Source organism: Gymnoscopelus microlampas (assembly GCF_963454915.1).
Source record: "Gymnoscopelus microlampas genome assembly, chromosome: 22".
In the NCBI taxonomy this organism is placed as follows: Eukaryota; Metazoa; Chordata; class Actinopteri; order Myctophiformes; family Myctophidae; genus Gymnoscopelus; species Gymnoscopelus microlampas.
The window spans coordinates 34,111,405-34,132,327 of record NC_139959.1 but is presented as its reverse complement, the minus strand read 5'-3'; the positions used below and the strand labels follow the sequence as shown (position 1 = coordinate 34,132,327).

General features: G+C 41.6%; 2 protein-coding genes across 2 annotated transcripts in view; both read left to right on the top strand.

Moving 5' to 3' along the window:
- Window positions 1–20,923, top strand: part of LOC311038477 (serine/threonine-protein kinase RIO3-like) — a 354,170-nt gene that overhangs the window by 127,416 nt on the left and 205,831 nt on the right. The window lies entirely within an intron of this gene.
- txndc5 (thioredoxin domain containing 5) lies at window positions 1,703–20,888 on the top strand. The gene is made up of 10 exons (XM_084048643.1): window positions 1,703–2,006; window positions 5,039–5,191; window positions 8,739–8,847; window positions 9,834–9,930; window positions 12,511–12,626; window positions 14,289–14,375; window positions 14,846–15,004; window positions 16,015–16,097; window positions 16,245–16,374; window positions 17,868–20,888. The coding sequence occupies exons 1-10, from the start codon at window positions 1,798–1,800 to the stop codon at window positions 17,988–17,990; spliced, it is 1,266 nt and encodes a 421-aa protein (XP_083904769.1). The 5' UTR covers window positions 1,703–1,797; the 3' UTR covers window positions 17,991–20,888.

The following is a 20,923-nucleotide window of genomic DNA, read 5'->3' as shown; positions in this document are numbered from 1 at the left end:
TGGACTTTACCAACCAAGTGCAGCCTAGTTATTTCCAACAGCTCAAAAAAATCTATAATACCAGATACAGTATAATACCATGTAAACCACTTTAGATTAGATGTAGGCCTATTTGAGAGTGCAGAGGCATAATTGCTTTGATTAACGAGCGTCAATGAGCATCAGCTGACACACAACACCTCCTCTCTGCAGTGCTTTAAACTGAAAGTGACTGGAGTCTGTTTCTCCAAAATACCTTGAATATGATGGAAGACATGATTAATAATTACTGTGATTATGATAAGCTTTACATTTCATATCATACACCATACAGTAAGAACTCCTATAACTTTCATCGGCAAAAAAAAAGGAAAGTGTTTTTTTAATCAAGAAAATAACAAAAAAAATATTACGATACAGTATGACATCATGACAATACCTATCGTCACATTTTAAAACCATGATAGGCTATATCGTGGGACAATATTTTGACACTCCTAGGCGGGGAGGGTTCATCTTTTTTTTTTAATCACTTGGGGAGGGTCATTGATTGTTTTAATCTCTCAAGAACAGATTCTGCTCTGAGTTTGAATCTGTCGGGGGGGTTTGTCACTTCGTCATATCGCGTACGCACTGGCCTACAAGTGGGCGTGCCTTCAGATCAGGAAGCAGGCCGCGCTTTACCCAATCAAATGTAGTGGGCGGGATTTACGTGTCCGCCGATCCTTCCCCACTCGAAACAAACCGAAACTCATTTAACAATAGCGGCCTCGGAGCAGACAAAACCACGGAAAGATATTCACATTTTAACTTGCTCTTTCATCATAGAAACAAGTGGGCGTATAACCAAAACGATCCATGTTCTCTGGGAGAAGTGGTGTTAGTGTTCCGTGTTTAAATATTGTTAGTGGGAATGAAAACATAGTCGCACCACCGGAAGTGAAAGGCTGAAGGCAGACCAAAACCCCGGTTTCCTTGCGCACGTGTGCTACGTCGACTTCCTCCCAGAGCCAACTGAGATAGTAAAAACAGCAGAGGGCGCTGTTTTTCCTTTTCATTTGGCAATGGGTTCCCAGATTGTGCCATTTTAGATCAGGGCACATACATTTTCTCCAGGGGTACCCTTCTTTAAAAATTGACCTGTCCCTTACTCTTACAAACCACTTCAGACTTAGTCTGGCAATTTGAAATTAGCCGATCTATAAGCTCACAACATGTTGCTTTGCAAAAGAAAATGTTTTTGAGCTTGTATATCGGCTATTTTTTTATTATGTTTATACATCTTGTGAAATAGGACCTTCTGCATAATGAGAACTTTAACTTTTGGTACTTTAGGTATATTTTGATGCCAATACTTTTGTAATTTTGTAAATTTTTAATACCAAACTTGTACTTGTAACAGAATATTTCTACAATAGGGTATTGATACATTGACTTTTAGTACAAATTGTGAGTACTTCTTCCATCACTGGGTTTAGCCATACCAAAACATATGGTCAGCACCCAGAACGACTTCTTCACACAGAGTGACACTTGTTTGAGCCTGTCTTGGTGCTCAGTCAGAATGCCATCTATAGCTTTGCGCTGCTGCTAGGCTGCGACAGATCTGTATCTCATCCGGATCGTGTCCACCGGACGGTTAACAACCAATCCGGATTCTTAACAATCTACATTCCTTCAAACGCAGCATTTAAGGGGCGTGTGCGTAGTCGTGCAACTTTCTTTCCGGGGGAGCAGTGATTGCCATTCAACAGGGAGCCGGTATCTCTCTCTCTCACACACACACAGGGAGAAACTAAGAGCATCATCATAATCATCATGGCCTCCTCATCGGCGCAGAGTTGCACGTCTTCCACGTTGTATTTTATGTATTTGTCGTTACTCGTTGTGATGATCGGCGGCGTGTTGGGCGAAGATGCCGATGCCGAGGAGGAGGAGGACCTGCACGCCAAGCACAGCTACACGGTGGACATGTTCAACGAGGCTGTGCCCACGGCGCCGCACTTTGTCATGTTCTATGCTCCCTGGTAAGAAGAGATGGACAAAAAAGAACAGATCTACAAGCGAACAACTGCGCAGTTGTTCGCTTGTAGATCTGTTCTTTTTTTGTGCGTGCGCCCTAGCTCGAGCTTTGTTTGTTTTTTTTACCTAGCCCTGAAACATGACTGTCCTATCGTGGCAGTCATGGGTGAACTTGAACCTGGTGTTTGCACTTTCTCCCTTTCTGGCCCGCACATCTACTTAAACGTTTAGATTTCAAATATAAAGTGCTTACCTCATGGCCACGGGTGTTACAATTATATACGGGCCTTCAGAATGACCCGTATCATACGTATTGTTCAATAAAAAGCATTATAATCCGATCGGTGGCCATCTTCTTGGTATTTTAACCATACTTTAACATTAGTGACCCTATCGGTTGGGAGGTGTATTGTATCCTGATACATTATCACTCTATGAGAAAATGGCCGCCAATCGGATTAAAATGCTTTTTAATGAACAATATGGAATATACGGGTACTTCTGAGGGCCCGTACAGTATTGTAACATCCGTGGCCATGGGGCAAGCACTTTATATTTTAAGTCTGAACGTTTATGTAGATGTACGGGCCAAAAGGGAGACGGGTCAAACACCAGGTTGAAGTTAATCCATGACGGTCTTGACAGATGACCGTCTTGGATCCATGGTTATAGTTTTTACCCAGTCATCATACATATATTGTGTATTTTATTTGCACCACAATACGTGTAAATAACTGTCCCATCATGACTTGAGATGGAGAAGTGATCAATAAAGGTTTGTTTAAAAAAAAGAAAGGAGGAAAAAAAGTTAGCATAGCTCATTAGCTACCCGGTTAGCTAGCTAACTTGGTTTTAGCACTGTGAAAAGGGCTGTAAAACTATACAACGCCCTTGTGTTCTATCTATATAATGTATATAAATACTTTTTAAAACAAGTTCAACCCTGGTGGCAGTCGATATTCCAGTGGCTGAGTGACGTTCATTATTAAATGTTGGTATTTATTTGTGTGCTTCTCTATCCAGGGTAAAGTGGGTGGTGCTGTTGGCCCGCTTACGTGGCAAGCACTGATTCACACGCTGTGACGATGCAAGCACTGTCTCTGTCTGTCTGCTTCTATGGCATTTACTCATTATAGCAGTGGTTTTCAACCCTTTTCGAGCCAAGGACCCCCAAATTGACGCATATAGGCTCTATTGACAGCAGCCATATTATGAAGACATTCACAGGTGTTACCAATGATACTAATGAAGGCTCTGTTCCATTCTGGTCAAACAGAGTCAGGGTGCTGATATTGTGCATGTTGGCTCACTGGAAACACTCTGTTACACCAGTGGGTCTACAGTTGGGGTCCAGGGACCCTCATGTGCCAGGGATCCCTCATGTGCTTCCAAATGGCCCCTTACAGGTGTGTAACTCTGAGAGTGTACAAATGGTCCCATTCGTACACTCTCAGAGTTAGAGACGCATAATGGTCAATTTGGTTCCTAACTATTACTTTGGCTGGGGACCCCCTGGAACCCCCTCTAGGACCACTGGTGGTCCCCGGACCGCTGGTTGAGAACCTCTGCATTACAGCATTATTTACACTTTGTTTGACTGTACAGCAAGGGCTTCCAAACTTTTCAGGCCGCAACCCCCCCAAAATAATTATATAATTTGAACTGGGGACCCCCCACCCTAACAAGCACTTGGAATTGTAGGCAATACATTTATTTTGACTGTTCCACAGATACATATTGTGAAAATAGCAGATCTACAAGCTCCCAACTTCTCACACTGCAAGGTATTGTGAGCTTGTAGATCTGCTATTTTCACAATGTTTGCCTCTTTCTTACGTGATATTTGGCAATTTGGTCTGAAAAGTCATTAAATTGTCACTTTAGAAATGTGCAGATACCCTGTATACACTTTTACTGTATGTTGGTTTGTTTACTGTTGAGTGAGAAAACAATGTTGCGCATTAAGCTAATCATGGGGAGTGGGGACCCCACAAAATAATTTGGGGACCCCCAGTTTGGGAACCTCTGCTGTACAGTATGTTGTGTATTGTAAAGATGCAAACACTGTCTGCCCCTGCCTATGGCATTTACATGAGTTATGTCATGACATATATTTACACTTGATTGTTCGGATGACTTGTTGCTATATTACAACTGTAAGATGGCCTGGACCTCTGGCGTAGCGGTCCAGGCACCTAGGCTACTGACAGCGCGTCACAGGTTCGAGTCCCGCCTCTATGGCATTTACACATAGTGTGTACTGGCACGTTATATTATATCATATCTTACAACTGTAAACATGCAAGCACTGCAACCTTTACAGTTTATATTGTGTCATATTAACACTGTAAAGCTGCAAACACTGGCTGCCTCTGTGACATTTCATAGAATATCATATTTACACATTATCTTACAACTGTGTCTCTGACATTTACACCTATCATATTACAGGAACGGGAACTATCACCTGATCCCATTTCAGCAGGGATGACCCACTTCCCTGTCCATCTCTCCCAAGCCATGGTGTTCTTTTAGCCTAGTCGGTTACGATAGCACCGAAGTAGTATGATCCCATATCATTTATTAAACATAATTAGGATCGGTCTGTCTAATAAGCCATTTACCAATAAAGGGATGGAGATATTGTCTCAAGAAGTAGGTCAGATGTTGCAAGATATGCAGATAACAATCACTACACACACACACACACACATTGCATAACTGCCTTTGATTAATAGAATACCCAGTTTGAATGCCCCAACCAGGAGGTAAAGTGGGCAAGCCATGTGGGCTTACAGGTGACACCATTGAACCTGCAGCACTGTTACTCCAGGCCCAATTGAACCTAACATTCATATACATTTATCCATTTTTTTCTCAGTTGTCATTAAAAAGTTTCCTTTTTTTTAATAAGGTCCCATCTTTCCCTAAATTGCCCAGGATAAGAAATTACACATATCAGTGAAAAATCTGACTCACCTTGGAGTGATAGAATTCTCAGTACAAAGCCTCTCTGTTCCTCTTTTCCTATGTCCAGGTGTGGTCACTGTCAGAGGCTCCAGCCTGCATGGAACGAACTAGGAGACAAATACAACGGCATGGACAAGCCCCCAGTATACGTGGTGAAGGTGGACTGTGTTCAGGACACCAAGTTCTGCTCCAACGTCCATGGAGTCAGGGGCTACCCCACGTAAGTGTACTTTAACATGCTTCCTCTGGGTGGAATTGCCACCCTGTCTGGTCCGGACACAATTTACACAAGCAATCAATGAACCTTATTTGTTTACCGGGGCCAGTGTGGTTGCAGCAAATTAACAACGTTAGTCCTGGCGTCCCTATTTTGGGAAAAGTTTGAAATTGTATTAAAAATAATGTGTTGTGAGCTTGTAGATTGGCTAGTTTTGCTATTTGTTGTACAATGAAGTATATAGGGCTTAACCTGTTCAGAAAGACATACAAACAAACAAACAAACAAACAAACAAACAAACAATACAGAAACGACATAGGCATGCCAAAACCAAACGCCCACATAAATTAATATAGTGCTCCATAAGTAGCATTGGGGCACCAAAGAATTTGAAGAGCACTGGGTAGCCATAAAAATGATTGCATTTTGGCTCTGCTTATCGGTTCCTAGACTGTTCATTATTGCAAACAAAGGCTACATCTTCAAGGACATAAGCAGCTATCTGCCAGGACCTGTCGCTGACCATTTCACGCATCAACAAAACATCTGTTTGTTTATTGGAGCAACAAGCTCCCATTTAGCATGCGTGATATTTAGTCTTGCATGGCCAGACGATCAGAGAACTATGACTACCGACTAATATGTCTGGTGTCATCTAAATTCAGTATAGGGAGTTAAACTGGGTGGAAACAATTCAGAAATGTAAGAATAACACAAAGCATTGCAGAACGAATTAAAAGACTTACCAGTGATCCTTCATATTGGCACAGTATCAGGATTGGTTTTCAAAGCAGAGGGCCTAGGTTTGTTTGCACTTATTTTCTCTACTGTTCTAGCCGCTACATTGAATTTCGCTTTTTTTTTTGTGTAGTCTTTCATTACTAATTGACCAGTAACAGGTGCATTTAGTTGAATCTTGAACCAGTGCTTTTACTGAGTCCTCTTAAACCTGGAATGACACTTGCTGCAGACTCAGCAGGCAACAGTTAATGATTGACTACTAAGATATTTTATAAACAGATTAACTAGGGATGTGCTTGTGGTACACTTGGTAGTATCCACGGCTATCCGTTGTTGCCCATAGCATGATGTAATGTTTATTCAAATTCTGAAACTACGATTTCAGAACAAAGCCTTTGTTTATTTTGAAATCCAAGCCCTCCTCTTGCTTATAGGTATTGTGGCATCAGCAACATAGGATATTTCATGCACTAATGCAGTACCCGTTTTCAGTGGTTAATATGTACTATGATGTCAGTGCCAACTGTCAAGAGTACCAACTAGTGCAGTATGTCATTCGTGGATGACGTTGTCCGCCTTTGCATTGCCATTGCATGTAATAGGCTCTATGCACAGCAGCCATATTATCACTTCCTTCACAGGTGTTACCAATGATACTAATGAAGTGTAGTCCATTTAGTGTAGCACAGTGGTTCTCAGATTTTTCAATTTCGACCACCCCCATAACTCTGAGAGTGTACAAATTTGTACACTCTCAGAGTTACACACCCGTAAGGGGCCATTTGTGGCGCACAGCGTTTCCGGAGAACGGCTGATCTGGGGCTTTGGCAGTACATGCGCTGATATGCAGGTGTTTGGTTGGACGGTTCTCGATATGTGAAGGACGCACATACACACTCACTTAATCGTTGTGGAATTTATAGATGGATTGGATATTCTTATAACGGAGTGATTTATTTTCTTGTACATGGTTAATTGTGTTGCCTCCCCCATTCCAACTTGGAACATCTCTAAAGGAATCCCATTGTTTAAACTGCAACGGGTTGGCAAGTTCTTCTATTAGATGGCAGGCCAGCCCAGAACATAATCAATGACTAATTTAAGAATTGGAACTTGCGACAGACCACCTTTTTATATACGTTAATGACTACTATAGTGCAAAAAGATTTGTATGGGCCACATGCTTGAATGTTGCACGCGGAGGACATTAAGTTCATTAAAAACAATAAAAGAACACCTTTATCTGTATACAGTCGTACTCCTTTTCAATTGGAGATCAACAAGAGCGCTTTTGTTTTTAATTAAATGAGCATTCTAATTTGAACACACTCACAGGCGTACTTCCAAGGCGGTAATCTTCTGAATCAGTCGCAAGGAGTCGTTTTCTGCCCAACACTTTGTTGAAGGGCCCGCCCTCTCCATGACGCCACGTCAGGCCCCAGTGCAACTACACCACCCACACTGTAATATCTATGACCCTGGTGCAGGCCACCCCAGCTTGAAGTTAGCTAAACTTGGTGCTGGTCAACTATTATAGCTTTAACCTGCTAGCTAGCAAGAGAAAAAATGTCATCCCAAAGGAACCACAATAAGTGTATATAACTGTCCCATGGTCAATAAAGATTTTTGTAAAAAAAAAAGGAAAGTTGACATGGAAAACAGGGCATTCAAAGAATTATGGGCCTTGCATTAGTTTTATCAATTCAAGGCCTTTTGTGTCTTATCTGTCCACATCCTACCTATTGATTCCACTATGAGTGGTTCAGCATCTAACTATTGATTCCACTATGAAGGGTTTAGCACCAGTGCTCCCCGCTGCATGATTCATGATTGTCTGTGACTGTCATCCACTCAACATGGATAAAAAGTATAATGGCTTTCTTCAGGTGGGGATAGACTCTTTATTGGATATTGTAGCCTATATGTAAGACTGTCAGTCATATAATAATTAACCCATTAAGACCTGGAACTGTGTCATTTTCAGATTTGAGCTAAAAAGCATATTTTACACTTTGGGCTATTCAAAAATAGCAGTGAGCTTGTAGATCTGCTATTTTTGAAAAATCGTGAAAATGTGTGCAAATCTTTGAATAAAACCCTTGACATGACAAAGATTGCGCACCACTGATATAGAAACATAAGTTTTTCAGAATACTGTTGAGATTTAGGAGACATGTAGAATCGGCTTCAGGTCTCAATGGGTTAATGCCTATTTACAAAATGATTTGCCTTGCCAGATGTTATTGCTAGTAGCGGGTCGGTTCTAGTGTGCCCAGTGGGAGCCTGGTGATAATATACTATAATATAATGATGGAATGGAATGACCACTTACAATTCAGCATGATTGTAATGTATACATCAATGGGCCATTATTGTTTTTTTAACGCAAGTTCACCATAAACCAATAGGCTCTATGCACAGCCGCCATATTGTAAGACATTCACAGGTGTTACCAATGATGCTAATGAAGGCTCTGTTCCATTCTGGTCAGACAGAGTCAGGGTGCTGATATTGTGCATGTTGGCTCACTGGAAACACTCCCAAATGGCCCTTTACGGGTGTGTAACTCTGAGAGTGTACAAATGGAACCAAATGGACCCTTACGGGTCCATTTGGTTCCATTTGTACACTCTCAGAGTTATGGGGGTCGTGGAAAACTGAAATTCAAAAATCTGAGAACTACTGTGCTACACTAAATGGAACAGAGCCTTCATTAGTATCACTGGTAACACCTGTGAAGGAAGCGATAATATGGCTGCTGTGCATAGAGCCAATTCTCTTCTTGTGTATGCGTTGTTTGTGTCTTAGGCTAAAGCTTTTTAAGCCGGATCAGGAGGAGGCAGTGAAGTACACGGGGCCCAGAGATCTCCATTCTCTGGAGACGTGGATGCTCAACACACTCCAGGAGGAGCCTGCGGTCAGTCATCGTTTTGTGTGCGGAAATGAAACCTATCTGACCCCCCACCACATGTACAATATCGTTGTTGTCGGGCAGAAACCTCATAACCAAATCCGTTCCTTTATTATTTATTTTTTAATAGTGAAAATAGCCAATCTACAAGCTTGTAGATCTGCTATTTTCACTACTTTTGTGCGCCACACGGAGGATGAAGTAAGGCATTAAAGGTAAGGTAAGTGATTTTCTTTGGTCAAAACAAGTGTTAAATAGCTCTATATTCTGATAGTACTCATTGCTATAGAGTGTTTGTTCAGTAACCAGAGTCCATGTTTCTCTAGCTCTTCACCAATCAGAAAATGCGTTTTCAGGTCAGGATACCAATGTTATCCAATCAGGATAGAGGACTCAGTCAGGATACAGATTAAGCAAGTGAAATTGGAAGTGGTGACACAAAGAAATGAGCTGAACAAATTGGAACTGGAACTCTATAAAGAAAATAAAGATGATAAATGGGTACTCTCTCCTGATTGGCTGACATTTTGTCACCTACCTGAAAATGTATTTTCTGTTAAAGAGCTGGAGAGATGGGGAGACAACTGTTACTGAACAAACACTCTGTAGCAATGATTACTATCAGAATACAGAGCTTTAACCTTTTAATACAAAACCTTTTGTTTTAACCAAAAAACATCACTTACCCTACCTTTTTTTTTACAAAAAGAAAACATACAAAATGGAGATATGGAGATACAATGTTTATGCCCGACAGCAACAATATATTATATATGCGGTAGGGGATGGATAGTCGTGTATATTTTATGTGTGTGTGTGTGTGTGTGTGTGTGTGTTACAGTCACAGAGTACAGCAAAAGCCTATGGCAAATCCTCAAGCCTCTCTCTGTGTGTGCCCTTCTGTCTGTGTGTCTCTGCTGTGTGTACATATCCGTCCAATCTGCAGGCTTGTCTCGTCACAGACCATGATGTAATGTTTGTTTGTCCTCCAGGAACCAGAAAGCGACCCAGAGCCTCCCAAAGCCCCAGAACCCAAACAGGGCCTGTACGACTTGACCGGCTCCAACTTCAAGGCCCACATTGCCAAAGGTGAGAAACCTTCAGAATGAAGCTTCACCTATGAGCAGGGGTGCACATAACTGGTACGCATGCGTCGTCAAAATGCATGCTGCGCGGCACATCAGACGAAGAGAAGCGCTCTCGCGTAACAACAGCCGGGACCGCTGGGACAGGAATTTACTTCCTGAAGCCACACTCGCACAATCACACTAAAGCATACGTCGGCCCCATACACAGCCATTAGGCGGAGGGGGATAGGACGCATGCTGCACGTGATTGTGTGAGTGTGGCCTCGAATCCTGACACACAGACACTCGCGCGACTCGCACGCAGCACACTGCTGGCTGTTACAGGCACTCGTCACCAGTGTTGGAAAGTAACTAAAGTAATATATAACTTTAAGTAATATTATTACCACCCTAGTAATATTATTACTTTTTTTCCAGTAACTAGTAAAGTAACTAATTACTTTTGGCAGGGAGTAATAAGTAAAGTAACTACATTAGGGACCAGTCTAAATTTACAGAACGGGGTCCCTGGAGGAAAATAGGGGAGGGTCATGCCTTTCTAATTTTAGTCCAAGGGAGGGTCATGCAATTTTGAATTGATAAAATAGTCTTTTTTATATACCCTTTTAGTACAGCAGAACGGGTCAATGACTCCTGTTCTCAAAGCTTTAAAAAAAAAAAGGAGGATTGGCATCAAAATATACTTAAGTACTAAAAGTAAAAGTAGCCTTGTGCTGATCTACAAGTCCCTCACGACCAAAGGCTATAAAACTTGGAATAGATATTATATTGTTACAGGGAAAAAGAGATGCAACATAAAGTTTGAGTGAAACCCGTTTTTATTTAGAACTTAATATATATTTACATTAACTTAAATTGACTTTAACGCGTGTGTGTGTGCGGGCAGGGGTGATGGCCTCCATAAGATGAATTTGAGGGCGGAACACACGTGTTGCATGATGAACTACATGTAAAGACGTCAGAGGCTTGACATGTTCAATGACATTTCAAATCCGTTTCAATATGCAAATAACTCGACCTGTATTGTTAGAAGGGTACATTCCAGATCATTTAAGGAGTGCTGCATATGTGCAGAAACCGGTTTATAATTTCATGGTACAGAAAGTACATGACGCGAATATGCGCGCAAAATGCAGCTGATGTCGTCTGATGTGCCGCACATTATTTATTTTGGGTGCACCCCTGTCTATATATATATATATATAATACTAGTCCATACTTGGGGATGTGCGCGCCCCAACAACAAAGAAATAGCAGCAATAATAAATACATGATGACCAAGAACAAACAATAGCAGCACTATTAAGAAGAGAATAAATATAGTACGTGCTTAGGTCACATTAGTCAGAGTGCTTGTAGGGGGTGTGTGCTTGGTTCCTACTTCCAAATGTTCATTTCATATGTGAAGTATGCGTGTATAAATATCTACAGTATTTACCTGTATCGCTATGTGCAATGTATGTACATTCGCATAGTGTGCAAATGTTTTGATATTCAAAGTGGTGTGTGCCAGTGTGCATGGTATGTATCTAAACACGTAGACTTCCTCTGAACACACATAGACAGGCAGGCTAAGTTGCAGGCTTGAGTTGATCCATCTTGCCACTGCGTATACAGTGGAGTTTATTTCGATGTTATGTCAACGCGACGTTTCTGTGAAATCCAGCAGCAGCCGAAAATAGCAGATCTACAAGCTCACAACAAGCTTGTAGATCTGTTTTCGATGCACGACAGTGACGACACCTGTGCGCAATTAAGTACAAGTATTGTGTGTGTGGCCCCATGCAAGTCCTGCTTCCCATAGCCCTGCTCTTGCATTAAGTCCAAATACTCTCAGACTTGACATAAATGTTAATGAACGGCATAAGTGTGAGAGAACTTTAAACTCGGCTTAGTCAATCCCTGACAATGAATTCCCTCATATGACATTTTCCGATGATGGAAAAAAGGATGCAGACAGATGGGACAGAATTTTCTCAATTTTACAGTAGGATTTTTCTACCATAGCCTCCTGTTTTCCAGACAGCCGGTCCAAAAGTAAAGGTGGTCACGATAATTCTGTCATTGAAATTACACCTCCTTGAAGTAGATTGTATGGGTTCGGAAGAAAAGTAAATGGTTTCTTATTTTGAGAGGGGGAAAAAGGTCAAGACATTACAGCCGTTTTAAAGCTGTGTTTATAGGCCCTGCCTTCGGGTCTTGGCAACAGTGCTGCAATAAGTGTTGTGCAATTATTCACCTATAGCCCGTATGCAACAGCTGTATATTTAAATTCAAGGCCATCTATATTGAGTTTATAGGGTAATTCTGATGTTATGGTCCAGTGGTCCACAAACCTAAAGCATTAGTTCCTTCAACCCTTTATTGTTGTATTGCAGCGTTGTGTGTAATTCTGCTGTCCACATAATAATCAACGTACATTGCGATGTGTTTTTTTTGCATACCCTTTTCTGTCTATCCGTAGTGTATATGTATAATTGTGGGCTTTTCTTCGTTCCTATGTATTTAAGTTTCGTAGCCATTTCCCAACTCATCTGTTGTCATTACTAACCGCCAAATGTTTGTCCCTGTTTGTCCTCAGGTGCCCATTTTATCAAGTTCTTTGCCCCGTGGTGTGGCCACTGCAAAGCCATGGCCCCGACGTGGGAGCAGCTAGCCTCCACCTTCGAGCACTCTGATGACGTCAAGATTAGCAAGGTGGGGTTATGAAAAAACATCGGGGGTTCATAGAGGTTTGGGAGATTTTCGAAACGGTTCAGATGAACCGCGCATGAACGGTGATCTCAGGGATATTTTGTCAACGTGCATGCGTTTTCATCTCGAGGGTCTTTAGTTTCACCTGTTGGTGACATCTTGGCTACATTAACCCATTAAGACCTGGAACTGTGTCATTTTTAGATTTGAGCTAAAAAGCACAACATTTTTAACTCAAATCTTTGCTTCTGGCGGTCCCTGGAAGAACATATTTTGATGGGGGTCCGCGGCCAAATGCATATAATTTTGGGGGTCCTTGACATGAAAAAGATTGAGCACCACTGATATACTGTAGAAACTTCCTTTTTAACAGAAAACTGTTGAGATTTAGGAGACATGTAGAATCGGCTTTAGGTCTCAATGGGTTAAAAAAAAAATACCCAAAATAATTTCGCGACCCCACCGTCAGTGTCCACTTGGGGTCGCGACTCCAACTTTGGGAACCCCTGTTGTAAAAGACGGCACACAATATGTTGACAGGCGGCAGAATGCCTTGTTGAATCAATCAGAATGCAGTGTTCATTATCGCGTTAGATAATAACAAGCTGACAGATGACAATGCAAGTATTTTCTTTTATCTGTCTATATAGTCTTTTATTTATGTTCTATGTATTGTAAAGGACTTGTGTAATTCTTTGTATTGTATATCGGGTGGAAACTGTATGTCCAAAACCATTACTTTTCAGGAAATGGAAAAAATTGGATCCAATGGATCCAATGTAGTTAATTTGGCCACAAGCTCTTACAATGCATTTCATTGGTTAAATATGTATTAAAACCACAGACGTACTTAACCTCTTTCACTTTCAAAATGTTGTGAGCTTGTAGATCGATTACTTTCGTGCGACACTCTTATATAACAAAGTAGGGCATCAATTTACAGGGGGAAAAAAAAACATAAAATATGGAGTTACAAGGTTTTTGCCCGACCAATGAATGAATTCCGAATACGACCCATTGCTACCAAGCCGTTTATTCTCCTTTAGACTGCCAAAGTACCATTTGAAATTCTCCCAGTACTGCATATCATTTCACATCCTGTGTGCGATTATCGCACTGCCAGTTTATTCATTATTATATGTAGTTATTTGCTGTGTACACTGATGATGGAAGAGCCGGATACCATCTGTTGGCTCGCTCATGTCAAGGAATGAACACCTTCTAAATAAACATGTATGATAAGGGTTTGTAGTGTTTGTTTTAGACTTAATCCATTTAGACCTGGAACCTCAACACGTTATTTCAATCCGGTAACCCGTTTTGGTGTAGTTGTTTGTTGCTGTATACAGTATATTGTAAGTAGCAACATAATTTTTTTGTAATTTATTTGAATAAAAAATGTAGTTTTTCAGAAAACTTTAGAAGGCGTTTTTAGAAGCGGCCTCTGATCTAAATGGGTTCATGCAAATTATGTGTTTTTGTATTTCTATTTCAAGGAATAGCATGAAATGTAAAGGGACTTTCTGTTTTCAGTTTGTTTAATTTGTTTGACGTCTCATAGGGGATGCTATTCTAAACTTCATGTAAGCCAGTTTCAGTTCATTATGTTTCACTGAGGTCGCCCTGATCTGCGGTGAAGTAACCCTCTTGTGTCTGATTGGTTAGGTGGACTGCACACAGCATTACGAGGTGTGTTCTGAGAACGCTGTGCGTGGATATCCCACCCTACTGTACTTCAACGATGGAAAGAAGGTATGATTGGTGTTTCTATCTGTCAATGTCTTTTAATACGGTCTTGATCTCAATATTGTTGAGATGCATGCTGCGTATGAAAGGAAAAATGATGGTCAAATAATATAAGAAAGAGGCAAAAATAGCCAATCTACAAGCTCACAAGAGGCACTGTGAGCTTGTAGATCTGCTATTTTCACAATATTTATCTGTGGAACTGAGTCAGATCTAAATGTAATGCCTACAATTCCAAGTGCTTGTCAGGGTGGGGGGTCCCCAGTTCAACTATGATTTATTTTGGGAGGTCGTGGCCTGAAAAGGTTAAGAACCACTGGGCTAGTCCACTGGTTTTAAAAACTATTTTAGCTTCTTTTTTTTCCCCATTTTGCAATAGTTTGGTTGCAGGCAGAGGCTATGACTAGTATTTAGTCAACAGCACTCTTTACCATTCCACTGGTAGCAGTGAGTTGTGCATGTGGTTTTCTCTGCAGGTGGACCAGTACAGAGGGAAGAGGGACCTGGACTCCTTCAAGGAGTTTGTGGACGGTGCAGTGAAGGCCGCGGCGGAGGTGGAGGCTGAACCTGAGAAAGTACTTGATAACGAGATCCCCATCGACGAGCCAGTCAAAGAAGAGCCAGCCAAAGAAGAGGTAGAGGAGTGTGTGTGTATATTTGTGGGTTCCAAACGTCTCCACAAGTATATAGTAGAAATTGAGAAACTGACATTGCGAGGACCATTGTCCTGGTCCACACAAGATAAATGGTTGTTTTTATGGTTAAAATACATTTTCAGAGTTGGACTTACAATTGGGAAAAGTCATTGGGATTAGTCATTTAATGGTTAGGTGTTTGAGTTATGCCTAATTTTACTTAGTTACTGGCCAGTGTTGCATCCTGAAAAGTGGGAACGGGTAGTCTGGAGCTCTCTGCTGGAACTCTTGCTCCCGCGAGCGACCTGGTTCCGGATAAGCGGTAGAAGATGGATGTAAAAATTGACATCCATAAAAATGCCATCTTAAAATGTTGACGTCCTCACAAGTATATTTGTGTGCGTTTCCCTCCCATCACACACTTGTTTTGTTTATCTGAGTATAATTCCGCCAGAACTCTGAGCTTAGCACCAACGCCACCATGCAACAGTAACAATTATGGTTAGAATAACAATTTCCTGTCAGTCAGTGCCAGATGTTCAGTGTGTAAGCATGACATCATCTTACAAGGCTTGACATACAGCAGAGGAGGTGTGGCAGTGGGGAAGGGTCGTTTGTGAATAATAAAAAATGTGAGAACAATAGTACATTCACAAATTGTATATTTTTAAACCACAGGGTTTCAGATTTCTATTACTTTCCATATACCACAATGCATGTACACTTACTTAGATGTTCACCAATACCACAGATCTAGGGCACTAAACCCTACCTTGTCCAGAGGTGCTACTTCTGATGCTGAAAACATGCATCTCTCAAGAGGAATATAACAAGTGTGTTTTAAACAGAATTTAATATTTTAAACATTTCAAGCTTCTGTTTGTTTGAGGCATTTAGCTGATGCTCTTAACCAGAGCGGCTGTCGGGAGTGTCCTTAAGCAAGGCACTGAAATCTTCATTGTCAGTTCTGAGAATTAACTGAGCATGTCGCTTGTCTCTCCTTCTTGCAGTCCAGTGTGGTGGTGTTGACGGAGAGCAACTTTGATGCGACTGTAGCCAAAGGTCTGACCTTCATCAAATTCTTTGCTCCATGGTAAGTGTGTGGTTTCTGTAACAATTAATAATTGACGTAAAACAATGAAAGGGATGCAACAGACTTGCTTGTATATTGTTTTTTAGACATGGTTCTTCTTTTGTTTTTGAAGACCATACAACTGATGCCATTCTTGTGTGGTTCTAGGTGTGGGCACTGTAAGAACCTGGCTCCAACCTGGGAGGACCTGTCCAAGAAGGAGTTTCCCGGCCTCACTGACGTTACGATCGCCACATGTGACTGTACAGTGGAGCGCACGCTCTGCAACAGGTTCTCTGTAAGTGAATGCAGTAGATCTCTGTCTTTTAATTTTCTCTCTTTCCAACTCTCACTCTTGTCCGTCTCATATCCCTGTCTTCAAGTGCCTGTAGTAATGGAAATCTAAGCTCTAAATGTACAAGGTAGGCATTTAGCAGACACTCTGGTCTCGCACTTTTAAGTCACTCTGGATAAGAGTAAATGGCATGAATCCTAGTCAACAAAGACTCTGTAGTGATCATGTTAGTAGAGTGCAAAGAAAAACATTTTAATGCTTCAAAGTAACCGGTAAACCTCAAACCTAGCATCTGTCTAAACGAGCAATAATAAAAAAGCAGTATATGTCTATCTAAAATGTATGTTAACAAAACACGTAACCAGCATACTGCATGTCTGCATAGTATAACTAGCATCTATAGGCAACAAGAAGGGATCCAACAAAATAGGAGTGCTAGAGGGTGAGGTAGAGTCTGAAGAGGTCAGTGACTGTGGCAGACAATTGGGAGTGAGTCTGCAGTCCTGACTGAGAGCGGGAGGTCATTCCACGCTTTGGGAGCCAGTAGGGAGAAGAGTCTAGAAAGCGAGTGTGGGCCAGGGTATTTTAAGGAATGGAGGGAAAGACGTCCTGTGTTAACCGATCTAAGTGTGCGGGAACGGGCGTGGGGATTCAATTCAATTCAATTTTATTAAAGTGTCAAATCACAACAAGTTGTCTCAAGACACTTTACATGTAGAGAAGGATGGATTGGGGTGAGGAAGTCCCATGTCCTCTTTTACCTTCTAGGGCCCATCACCCGTGTTTTGTACTGAGTGAGGACCAGGCTTGCTGTGGCATTCTGGGTCAGTTGAAGGGGTTTGAGATAGAGGGGTTAGTTGAGCCAATTTAACTACTTTCTATATATCTCTTAATGTCTGCCGTAGATTATTTATTTAATGGAAATATAAAGTATCTAAACTTCTTTCTCACTTGGTCTCATTCTCTTTCATGCTCACTTCTTTCTTTCGCTCAGTCTCTTGCAGCCTCTCTCATTCCTTTTTGTCAGTGTCTGTAATTTTGTAATTTTGTCCAGACGGCTTCATACAGGAAGTAATAAAATTGAGTTACTGGTTTTATCACAGGGCCATAAAGCAATGCAACTACCTCATACTGTAATTGTGAAAAAGAGGTTGGGTTCACTGTTATTCAGAGTAGAAGTGTGTCAGAATTCTCCATTTAATGGTTTGGACCCAAGTTTTACATAAACATTTTAGGCATTCAGCTGGTGCTGGTATTTCACTGGAGAAACTAAAGCCTTGTATTTCATTCTAGCTGGCATTAAAATGGCCCTAAAATGTCTTAAAATTAACTTGCAGGAACAACTCACTGTTATAGTTTTATTTTGTGAGGATTAACTACAGTGTGCTATGTGGGTATTTATGTTGATGAGCATGTAGCTGTGGTTTAAAACAATGAAAAGGCCTTAAAACTGAATCAGTTGCTATTTGCCCCCCCCCCCCCCCCCCCCCCCCCAGGTACGAGGTTACCCCACTTTAATCATGTTCAAGGCAGGAGAGCAGGGAGAGGAACATAATGGTAGGAGAGACCTGGAGAGCCTGCACGCCTTCGTGATGAGACAGGCAAGAGATGAGCTGTAGAACATCACCTCAACACGCGTCACCTTTCACCTCCTCGCCCCATCCACACTGCATATCTGACCCTCCTTCAAGGGGCCAGCCTTCTCTCCCCCCTCCCTCTCTGCGTTCAGGTGGTTTCTCTATAGCAGTGGTTCTCAAATGTTTTTAATTTCAAGGACCCCCATAACTCTTTATTGAGACCCCCCCCCCCCCCCCACTGCTCTATAGAAAGAGCCGTGTCAGTCAATGACAAATTGCTGTGATCTCTTCTTTCTCCAGTGTTAATGTCGTGTGAGTAAGGATGATATGTTTCAGTTGTGTGCTTGAGCTGTGAATGTTTTGTTGCCCGTTGCCCGATGCCTCTTTTACAACAGAGAATGGCGATATCGGGGCCTCTGCGACCGAAGTAATTTGTTTGACAACCACTTTGTAAGCACTGCTAAATTGGTCAGGACCTTAACTCCTAGAGCAAACAGAAATAGAACTTGTTCATAAGGGCAGGCAGAAATCAATGACATTTTGTCTTAAATGTACAGTAACGTCTGCCTTGAACTGTAAGAAAAAAACGTATATTACTCTACCTGACCGAATTTTTGTAGCCATTTAAAAACGTTTTAAATGAACATTTTTCCTTTTTTATAACGGGATCAGTCATTAAATCATAAGCCATTAATGGAACAACGTTTTCGCACTTAGGACCGGAAATGTTTGACACGTTGTCCCAGAATGATGGCGAGTGTTAAGTTGAAGGTACTTTTTATCTATGCCATTGATGGCCTAATGAACTTAACTCTCAGGGAAACACTCCAGACTAGTAGGAGTAGAGATGGAGGAACAACTGTCATCATGGGAGTCGAACAAAAAACGAAACCTCCTCATTTTATGCAACCCCAGTTTCCTGCTCTTAATGATGTCACCGATTCATCCTTCACTACTCCTCCTAGCACAAGGCGTCTCGGGCCATCACCAAGAGGCTCTATGCACAGCAGCCATATTATCGCTTCCTATCACAGGTGTTACCAGTGATACTAATGAAGGCTCTGTTCCATTTAGTGTAGCACAGTGGTTAGCACGACCCCCATAACTCTGAGTGTACAAATGGAACCAAATGGACCCTTACGGGTTAATTTGGTTCCATTTGTACACTATCAGAGTTACACACCGGTAAAGGGCCATTTGGGAGTGTTTCCAGTGAGCCAACACAATAGCAGCACCCTGACTCCGTCTGACCAGAATGGAACGGAGCCTTCATTAGTATCATTGGTAACACCTGTGAATGTCTTACAATATGGCTGCTGTGCATAGAGCCTAGTGAGCCCATGTCTCCTATTCACTGACCATACATACAGCTACTGTACCACTATGTCTATTATGCTTAATATAGCGGACCCTCCCGATGCACCGTGTACATCTAGCTTTAATGCTTTCATCGAAACGGCACTTTGTTTTCCGCGAGGCTACATAATATGCACCACACAGTCTGAATGTGAAGTTTTCCCATTTCATTGTAAAGGTCACGTTGTATCTTGTCTTGGTTTGCGCACTGGTGTCTCACGTACGTTGTGAGCTTGTAGATCTACGCTTTTGTTGGTGGGTGTGTGTGTGTGTGTGTGTGTGTGTGTGTGAGTGACACTGGTGGCGTGCAACTAAGGATAAATGACCCTTACATCGTAATGAGGGCTAGCGCCAGCCAGTTTCATATCACTTCACCTGCTTGTGAATGTCAGGTCTAATCTTACCTTTTATGGTTGAACCAGGTGCATACAAATGGCAGCCTTCTGGATGCATGTAATTTACTTCTGTGAGCCACAATGGAACAAGATTACCCAACAGCTGGCCAATGTTTACATTCTGATTTTTCTACTGTGAGACAACTACATGCCAGGATGCCAACATATTTAAGCATCTAAAGACGGACTTATACAGTACTTGCACACAGGTGTTGCGCACCAGAATGGCAGATCTGCAAGCTCACAATGTATCGCAACGCGGCGCGCAACTAAGTATAGACTTGATTTGTTGGGGTGAATGTTTAAGCCCAGCTTCGGCCTATGCAAATAACATTTCATATGAACCCCTTTGATATCAAATCGCGTCCCTTTTGATACTGCACCACCCAGTAAAGCAACAGAAATTGAGGACAAAAACAGAGTGTGGATCAAGGCATGCTTTAGGATGAAAAAGGGTACACACTTTACCCACCCAGTGGCAGGTCGTTTTCCAAATTTGTACCAGCTGATTACATTATACCACCTCATTGACCTCAAGTGACTTTTAGAAGAACCTTGACATAATTTAGTTACTGTACATGCCAAAGTGTTTGGTTAAGAAGACAAACTCACCAGCTGTAGTCAAAATGATTTTGAGGTATCTGATGGGCAAGATGTTTGCGAAATGGAAATCACCTTCTAGTCCACTGAATATCATCAGCATCAACCCAGAATTGCAACTGCTTTTTTTGCAGGTTTGTGTCTTTATGGGTGACTGAATGGAATCAAAGCTGGAGAAGAGTCGTATCTGTAACAGACCTGGGTCAAACTGTATTTGCAGCTACTTTTTACTTTGTGAACATACACTTTTGTATGTTCATCAACACATTTGAAAGGTAATATGTAAACTAAAAACGAAAACTAGCTACCCAAGAACGTTTTGTGAGTTTGTACAATTTGACTCGGGTCTGATCTGTAAAGTAGGGTAGACTTCGATGCATAACCAAGGTGCACAAAGGGAGTCAGACACAGCATATTTTTGTTAGTTTTTATGGATAGCACATGGTTTAGGCAACTCCAGTGACAGAAAGCAGTATTTTTTTTCTTGTGAGTCATGGGTCCTACACTACCCATGGATTTTGTACAAAAGAGAGATAATGGCAAATTGTAAAATGAGATTTCGTAATAAAATTTCTTTTTTTTCCAAAAATAGGTTTGCATTTCATTTTGTTCTCTTATCCGTGT

Coding starts and splice junctions, on each gene's coding strand:
- txndc5 (XM_084048643.1), top strand. CDS start 1,798: ATGGCCTCCTCATCGGCGCAGAGTTGCACGTCTTCCACGTTGTATTTT. Junction 8,848..9,833: donor CACTCCAGGAGGAGCCTGCG/GTCAGTCATCGT, acceptor TTTGTCCTCCAG/GAACCAGAAAGCGACCCAGA. Junction 9,931..12,510: donor CAAGGCCCACATTGCCAAAG/GTGAGAAACCTT, acceptor GTTTGTCCTCAG/GTGCCCATTTTATCAAGTTC.